A 9,119-nucleotide genomic window follows, 5' to 3' on the forward strand; every position below is an offset into this window, starting at 1 on the left:
ATTTATAATTTATAATTTATAATTTATAATTTATAATTTATAATTTATAATTTATAATTTATAATTTATGTAGTAAAAAAATAAACTTTACACGAAGACTTTACGACATATAGACATGTTTTTCGAAACATAAAAAATCGACAGCTCATGATGCATTTAAAACTTTACAATACAAAGTATTGTGGGTTATTGATTTTTAACGCTCTAAAAATGCATCTAAAGATAAAAAGTTCATAATCCAAAGTATCTACGATAAAAATCCAATAAGTAAAGTTTGATCAATGAAAAACTCGATTGTTAGATAAGGAACGTCGGTCTTTCGTGTCTCTCTCTCTCTCTCTCTCTCTCTCTCTCTCTCTCTCTCTATATATATATATATATATATATATATATATATATATATATATATATATATATATATAACATCTTTGGTTGTTATTGTCCCTATTTGGCTGGTAGTTGACCTTCAAAGCGTTATTGTCCCTATTTGGCTGGTAGTTGACCTTCAAAGCGGTGACCATCGATGGAAATCTGATTTTGAAGAACAAAACGTTACCCATGCTCGTGCAATCATAAAATTCTTCCTTGCTAGAAAGGCCAGCTTAACCATGTATGGGCTGGGAAGCCTAATGGGCCACCTCGGGATCTTGGCTAGAAAGCTGAATCCTGTAGACCATAGATACCAAAAAAATAGAGACACGGAATCAATGAGTGAAGCATAAGGAAACGAGTTTCTCATAGTTAGAAGCGGGTTTTTCAAAGTTTCCTCCTTTCATTGATGCAAGGAGTTTCTCGCTTTGTAAACACACGAGGAAGCGAGCTTCCCCATTAACAAAAACTTGAAGTGACTAAGGTGCAGGCGGTCTCAACTCCCAATTGGGTCTCTCTCAACTCCCAATTGGGTCTCTCTCTCAACTGCTAACGTCTCCGAATTCTTAGCTTCCTCTGTTTCTTCCAACTTCAAAAAGAAGAATCAGAAATCTTATGCGCATCCCATCGAGGCGTTTCTATGGTTCCCCATCTGAAATTGGACCTATCTAGTGCAAGAACGCGATGAAGAACAGGAGCAAGTACAAACTAGAAACCCCATTTCCGACCCTCCTGTTCTTCAGATCCCCCATCTCACCCCTGAACTTCTGAGCCCCATGGAGAAGCCAGGGAAGCAGCTTTCCGTCCCAGAGTGGGAATCCCTAATCGAGGATTTCCAATCCGGGAACGCGAGACAGACTAAGTGGTTCACGCTCTACCCGTCCCCCTCCCTCCTGGAACTCGCCCTCAACACCATCCTGAGAAAGGAATTCCCCCTCAAACCCCAATTGATCATCTTCATCGAGGAGTTCTCCGACGTCCTGATCCAGCGTTCCGACGCCGAGCCCGCCCTCGGCAGCGTGGTGCAGGCGCTCCGGGCCATCGTTCAGGCGCCCGTCGATGGCGTCTCTGTAACGTACGCGTTGAAGGAGCAGATGATGGTGTCGATGACTTCGGTGGTGATCGTCGCCGACGGCCTCCGCGCAGCCCCCTACCATCTCGAGAGCTTGGTGGCGCTGCTTCTGACCATCATCAACAGGCCCAACCATGGCCCCGACCGCCACGCTCGGGCCGTCGCCTGTGAGTGTCTCCGCGAGCTCGAGCGAGCCTACCCTTGTCTGCTCTTCGAGATTCTGGGTCATCTCTGGACGCTCTGCCAGAGCGAGAGGACGCACGCCGCTCAGAACTACATCCTTCTCCTGACCACCATTGTAAACAACCTTGTTTCCTCGATGGGTCGCGCGAAATCTGGTGTACCTGCCACTTCCTCCGCTTCGATCCTTTCGACTTCGATCCCTTTGATCCCTTTTAATGTTCCCAATTCTGTGGTGAATTCGTCGTCCGGAGAGGAATTAAAAAATGGGGTCAGTTCGGTTGCAGGGAGGGAGCTTAATTCGTTGAATATGAAGGAGCTACGGAGAGTGGTCGCGTTCCTTCTCGAGCGGCCGCTACTTCTCACGCCCTGCGGGTTGCTGGAGTTCATGTCGATGCTTATGGGTGTTGCAATGACGTTAGGGCTGCAGGTTTCGCTCTTGAAGGTGCAATTCTCTGGCTTGCTCTACTCCTATAATCCTATACTCTGCCACATTGTTTTGATGCTGTACTCGCACTTCTCCGATGCTTTCGACGGCGAAGAGGGTGGAATTGCACGTCGGTTGGCGTTGATCTCTAAGGAGGTTTCTCTGCAACTCGTGTTTCGGTTGCTGGCAATGCATTGGTTGTTGGGTTTTGAAGAATTGTGTCTGAAGAATGAAGGAAAGCACACTATCGTTCCCATGGCTTCTCAATTCTACCCGCATGTATTCGATCCCCTTGCACTAAAAGCACTCAAATTGGATTTGCTGGTGCACTGTATCATCCATCTTGACCGTTCTCTGGTCGTGTTGCTTCCTCCTCATGTCAGCAAGCGGTCCGAAGAGCCCAGTGTGGAGAAGAGAGGTTTTGAGGGGGATTTGGAAAATGGGTTCTCGATAACAAAGCTTTTCGAAGATGGGCTTGATTGTGTTTCGGCATTCAAATGGCTGCCGCCGAATAGCACGGAGACCATGGTAGCCTTTCGAATGCTGCATAAGTTTTCAATAAGTGCTGCACATCATGGAGTACCTGATGCATTGGTCATAAAGGTTTTCACGGAGTCCGCAAGCTTCAGCATGCTGCAGGTATGCTTTCTCATACTGTTGTAATGCAATATTGGAGGAGCATTTCAATTTTTCTTCTGAAAAATTGCATCTCGAGGATCTTTTATTATAATTGCTCTTTATAGTCTAGATTCCTTGGTGTAACTTCTCTGGACTTTATTTCATTTTGTACAGAGTATGCTAGTTAAGACATTGCTTGAGTTTCGGAGATTGGTTCCTGTTATTGTCGTCTTTGTTGATCGATTATTGAGTTGTAGCTCGCATCAGTGGTTGGGAGAACGCATGCTACAAACGTTTGACATGCGGTTGCTTGGCAAGCTTGCCCCAGATCAATGGCTGGCATCATACTTCCCAATCTTTGACAGAATTGCAGAGAATGAAGCAATACCTCCTCGTTCTTTACTGGAGTTGCTTGCAACGTTCACAGTTACTCTTGTGGAAAATTATGGTCCAGAAAATGGAGTGATGGCCTGGTCACAAGGAAGTAAAGTGCTAAGCATATGCAGGACGTTGCTTATGCATCATCACAGTTCTAGGATCTTCATTGGGCTATCACGCCTTCTTTCCTTCTTTTGTCAGTTCTTTCCAGACTTGGAGGTTCGTGATAATGCAAGGTATGTCTAAAGGTTTACACTCTGCTGTTTTATGTATGTTGTTCGTTTTGGCTGCGTTATTTGTTGAACTTTTGAAATCAAATCGTATTGAGCACCATGGGCTTTCTGATCTGAAGTTGAATGATGCTTTCAGGATTTACCTGAGGATGCTTGTATGCATTCCTGGGAAGAAACTGAGGCACATTCTCAACCTTGGTGATCAGCTTCCAGGTGATGCATCATCTACCCACCTTTCCTCCTTCCTCCAGTCACAATCTCCTAGAGCTTTCCGTGATATTAAGAGAACACATGATATTTCTTCTTATATTCTTTTTGATCGGGTTGTACCACTCGTTGTCAAGCAATCATGGTCCTTGACTATACCTGGTCAGGCAATAGAAGATAGTAGTCATAGTGATCTTTTAGGCATCAGGGACAGCCCATCCACCATCAACATAGATCTTGGGGGTGGGGTTGCTTCGGATGGTTTAAGTGTCATAGAATCTGAGATGAAGCATCTGCTTCAGAGGCCATTGCGGGTTATGGATTCAAAGGTTGCAGAAGTGTTAGGAACACTCAGAAGGCATTTTGCAATTATTCCCGACTTCTGCCACATGCCGGGAGTCAAAATCAAAGTCCCTTGCATACTGAGATTTAAATCTGCACCCTTACACCATCTTTTGGGCCTTGATTCACAAGTTGCACATTCAGATGGAACTGAGAGACAACTGGCACTATATGCAATAACTATTACCTTTTCATCTCAATTGCAGTATGGTCAAATTCCACCATTCCGAATTCCTTTCCTTCTTGCTGAATCATCAACCGATGGCGATGATTTCTCAACAAATCACCATGAGCAAACTTCTATTGTTGTTTATTCTGAAGGTGGACAGAAACCTGAGCAGAAAGAATGTTTAGATCTCTCGCTTGACAATGTGAAGCAACGGGATGCGTTTAGAGCATTGGTGTTAATTGAATTGGAGCCTCGTGAGCCAGTACCGGGAGCAATCAATGTTACAATTGAGGCAAATATAGATAATGGTCAAACCATCTGCGGGAAGCTCCATAATGTCACAGTGGGTATTGAAGACATGTTTGTCAAGGCCCCTGTTCCTTCAGAGATTCCAAAGGAGGCACTTCCTGAGTATTACTCAGATCTTTTCCATTCACTGTGGGAGGCATGTGGAAAAGCCAGTAACTTTGGCAGAGAAACCTTTCCGCTGAAAGGTGGAAAAGGTGTGGCAGCTATTAACGGAACAAGATCTGTAAAGTTGTTAGAAGCCCCATCTGGTGTAATCATAGGGGCAGTGAAGCATTTTTTGGCGTGCTTCGTCGTAAGTGTCATAGGTGAGCCTCTTGTAAAGGTGGTAAGGGATAGTGGAATAATTAAGGATGTTCTCTGGAAGGAAGAGTCTTCAAAGCCTTCAAGTGAGGTTGGGAGTTTGGTTCCATATGACAGTGGGCCTCTTCAGCTGAAATATATTCCTGATGAAAAAGACATGGAAACCCATTTACATCCCAGTAAGAGAAACATGGGATACATACTTGTTCTGATATTTCTTCCCCCTCGGTTCCATCTCCTTCTCCAAATGGAGGTATGTGAATTTTCAACACTAGTACGAGTCAGGACAGATCATTGGCCATGCCTGGCGTATATTGATGAATACTTGGAAGCTTTAGTTTTGTCATGAAAGACCCTGTTTCTAAATCTTTCATGGCTTATTGATTGTTGCAGCAATGGCAGGAAGCAAATTGGCCATAATTATGCCTCTATTTAAGAGAATAATTTGTAACACAAATACCTTGCAAAGAGCAATTCATCTATACTGCAACCAATGTTTGTACATTAAACTAATGAATGCATTTCTGCTAAGTATTTTTTTTGTAATTTATCTACATTCTCCTCTGTGTGCATGTGCATGTCACTCCTTTTGTTTGTGTGTATGTTGGTGGTTTCATGAATTAATTGTCACGATCATGGTTATTTTTATAAATGTACATAAGAATCAACTACGAGACTTTGGGTATTGTTGCATCTTAGTTCGCAAGGAGAAAATTTTTCTGTATATTTTATAGTTTATCATTATTTCTTTTCACTGTTTTTTTCCAAAATTTCAAATTATTTTAATTGATAGTTTCATGATAAAAAAGCAAAAAATATAAATATTTTGAATTCCTCATGACAAAGTGATAGTCATTTTATTGTCATTTTCTCACTATGTTCACAACTTCACTTTTGAGCTCAACATTCTCACTCTGTAGCTCTAACATTCTCTGTAGCCCAACATTTTCCTCCTTATGTCCAACATTTTCCATCTCCTACACCGAGAAAGTGGTCACCAGAGACAAAAGAAAGAAAAAGGAAAAGGCACAAAGGACATAATAAAAGAAAAGCAAACTCACCAAAGATGCAAAACACTCTTGAAGACTCTGCAGCTAAGCTCAAAGCATCATAATCTCATCATTTGAAATGAGCAAAAAAAAATAATGAGAAGAGCATAGATAGCTCAAAAAGGGCAAATGAAAATACAAAAGCAGGAAAAATAAGAAAGTACCTTAGGAGGTGACTCGAAGCCAAAAGCATCCAAAAAAAGATAATCCTCCAGAATAAGAGGAATACCCTCCAAGTCAAACAAAAGCTCCTCCACCAACTAGAAGGACTAGAGGACTCAAGTAGACCCTTGGAAACCAAGCTAAGTAGGTAGAAGTGGCACTCATACCATGGGGTCTTCGGATAGGGGTCCACTCGAGTAATAGTGTCATCTGGGCAGAAAAGTACTCAGTTCCTATCATCCGGTAATCCATCAGCAAAGGCTTGTGCTCAAACGGGGCTGGCACGTCCTAAACTCTCTGCAGCTGTCAACTAAATCGGTCCAAACAATACCAGTCTAACCACCGGTCACAAAAAAGAGGACAGGGGCATCACGGTAACATTTGTCTGTCTCCGGCCACGTCCTCCTCTCGAGTATAGGGGCACCAACGCACCTGCAAGGATAGAAAGAAGATATTGAAAATGTTTTAATAAAAGGAAAAAGAAAGTAAGAGTGGCTCAACACATACCAGATAAGGATAGAATCAATCTAGCGCCTATATGTCTCCCGAGAAGCCATCAAAGGAATCATTGGCCAATATCGAATGTATGGATATAGGTGACGGGACCCCAACTCTAGGACACCACTCAAAGGAAAATATAAAGGAACCTAGATCTGCCCAACAAAAAAAATCAAAATAAAGAAGAATGCAAAAGAAAGATATTGCATAAAAAGATTGTTAAAAGAAGCATACCTCGAGAATCAGGGCATAACCCGCAAGTCGATTGTAGGTCTCTCAGAGCACATACTAAGTCAAAGAATGGCCAAGATGTGCTGTGACTACAGAAAACTAACCATACTCTCTGACGCGCTCAAGAAAATGGCAGAACCGTTCGTCTGCACCGGTCACGTCGGCATTGGAGAAGAGAACCCCGCCCAACAAGAAGAGGATATAAGCTAAGGCCCTATGATGAGGATCTCAAAGGGTACCATCAGGATTTGCAGGTTCTACATACGTATCATGAAACCATCCAAGATGGATCTTTCTGCCAGAACCAGAAAGGTGCCTCCCAAACAGCCTAGGCTCCTCCTTATCAGCGTTAGAAGCCTCGTCTGCGTCAACGGCAATGTCAGGATCTGACGAGTCATCATCTTCTGAACTCTCCTCTGCAGTAGAAGCCATGTCATAATCATCGCGAGGCTCGATAACCCACGAAGCTTCCACCTGAGAACTAGACTCGCCTTGGGCTTCCTCTCCGAAAAAAAAAAAAAGAAAGAGAGAGAAAAGGATGAATGTAGAAGAATTTGAAAAATATCATTTATTGAGAAATATAAATGAACTCTATATAAACTCTGAAAAAAGAACAAGAAGAAAAGAAAGAAAAAGCTAATTCTCCTCCCATGGCACTTTCGACATGAACAAGGGGCAGATATTTGACCACCATGCATCATAGGCTACTGTGGTAAACTGGCAGATTTGACGAACAAGAAGTATCATCTCATCCCATGAACCACGAATGAATCCAAAGTGAAAATCTCATTGATCACCAAAAGAAAATTCAAGGAATGATTGCTCAGTGACAACATTGTATGGGATCTCTTGTCGTGCAGAGAACTGGCGTACACAACGAACTGGAGAGTAAATCTCTTTAAAAAAGGGACCTAGAAGCACTAAGGGATACCGAGTAATCCTTGAAATAGCGATGATGACCCAAAATGTCCCATGTCACTGAATCAAGGGACATGTGCTCGAGTGGACCTCGATAAAAGCAAAGGGAGTTAGAACCTTCATAATCTCGAATCAAGTGATATTGTGTCTCATATTGATTCCAAGTGAAGGATAGCATAAGGCCACTCAAATTGAAAGTGCTCAAAGAACCATATTTGAAGAAGAATTTTACAGCTAAGAAACTTTGGGGTACCAAGAACAAAAAATTTACTCATTCCCTTGTAAGTTGCAGCTAGAACAATCATGCCAAGAGACAAGAGTCGCCCGTTAATGTACCAGCTCTTCAACATGTGCATATATCTGAAGTCCATGAGGTGATTACCGTTTGAGAAAAGCAGAAGCTCCACTGTACAAAAGTAAAAGGCCCCCAACAAATGCTTTCTCATGCGCGCATGAGGTTGGAAGGCTGATTTGAGATCTTCAAGCATAATGTGGATACCGGTTTTGTGCATCCCAAGAAGCATAGACCAGGTTTCAATGTGAATGACCAAACAAGACAAGAGCTTTGTTGGATTCATGGTACCACAACTTACCATAAATCTGTCTAACAGATGCGCATAAGGAGTATACACCAATCCCAGAAGACAAATTGTTTCATCAAGGGTAATGGTCATCTCTCCAAAAGGAAGCCAAAAAGTGTTAGTGCGAGGGTTCTAGCGTTTCATGAGAGCAGAAAGAAGGGCACCATTGCTTGGCATCTTTTGTAGTTGGCAGATATGATAAATTCCAAAATCCTTTAAGAACTATCGGTGAACTGTGCGAAATTCGGTGTACCATTCATTGAACCAGCAAGGAGTTGTGATCTCCCCATCGTATCTACGGTCAGTCTATAGAAGAAAAGTATAAAAGAGCTAGAAGATGACCAATAAAAGAAAAGGACCAGTCGCCCCTCACGAATGTGGTGGTAAGCGTGAACCTGATGAGGATTGACTGACAAAACATCGTTCTTCTTAAGTGTAACAATGACCGCAGTTGAGTCCATGGCAAAATTCAGAAATCCTGGTACACTATTTAGACAGAAACTGGTCTCATTAAGCCAATATGTAAGGTATCTATTCTTACTGAAAGTCAAATGTGTCGGTGGGCCCCGCATTAAGTGAAAGTCGGCTTCCCACGGGATGACGTTCATAGATTGTTGTCCAACATGGGACGACACTCCTGGATTGTTGTTCGGTTTTGAGGGACGGTGTTTCACGATCGTCGTTCCGCTTTAGGAATGACAAACCTCATGACTGGTCGACCTCATCCCGATTACCCCAACTCCTGCAAGGCGACATTTTCTATGTCATCCTAGGGGCATTGCTTTCCTTTTTCTTCAAAACGCTAGCCCGACCTCGTTCGGCAAGACCCAAACGGTCTCTAAAACCTAGTGGTTTTTCAAACAGGCCCGACCTCATTTAGTGATACCAATCACAGTCTCGACAACTCAGTTTTTTTCTAAAAAAAATGTTGGCCCAACCTCGTTCGGTGAGACCGGTCTCGACAACCCAGTTTTTCTCTAAAAAAAATGTTGACCTGACCTCATTCGGCGAGACCAATCACGGTCTCTACAACTCAGTTTTTCTCTAAAAAATTTTGGCCCGACCTCGTTCGGCGG

General features: G+C 42.8%; 1 protein-coding gene across 1 annotated transcript; it reads left to right on the plus strand.

Moving 5' to 3' along the window:
• The first annotated feature begins 1,048 nt into the window (after positions 1-1,048).
• LOC149841491 (uncharacterized) lies at positions 1,049-5,135 on the plus strand. Its single transcript, XM_090004815.1, has 3 exons — positions 1,049-2,687; positions 2,841-3,280; positions 3,414-5,135. The coding sequence occupies exons 1-3, from the start codon at positions 1,146-1,148 to the stop codon at positions 4,951-4,953; spliced, it is 3,522 nt and encodes a 1,173-aa protein (XP_089860941.1). The 5' UTR covers positions 1,049-1,145; the 3' UTR covers positions 4,954-5,135.
• The last annotated feature ends 3,984 nt before the right edge of the window (positions 5,136-9,119 follow it).

The sequence above is a fragment of the Nuphar pumila genome, chromosome 4, assembly GCF_984573655.1.
Source record: "Nuphar pumila chromosome 4, dmNupPumi1.hap1.1, whole genome shotgun sequence".
NCBI classification, from domain to species: Eukaryota; Viridiplantae; Streptophyta; class Magnoliopsida; order Nymphaeales; family Nymphaeaceae; genus Nuphar; species Nuphar pumila.

Excerpts from the sequence above, each read along its gene's own strand:
- LOC149841491 (XM_090004815.1), top strand. The coding sequence starts at position 1,146 with ATGGAGAAGCCAGGGAAGCAGCTTTCCGTCCCAGAGTGGGAATCCCTA. Across the intron at positions 2,688-2,840 it reads CAAGCTTCAGCATGCTGCAG|AGTATGCTAGTTAAGACATT; the intron begins GTATGCTTTCTC and ends CATTTTGTACAG. Across the intron at positions 3,281-3,413 it reads GAGGTTCGTGATAATGCAAG|GATTTACCTGAGGATGCTTG; the intron begins GTATGTCTAAAG and ends TGATGCTTTCAG.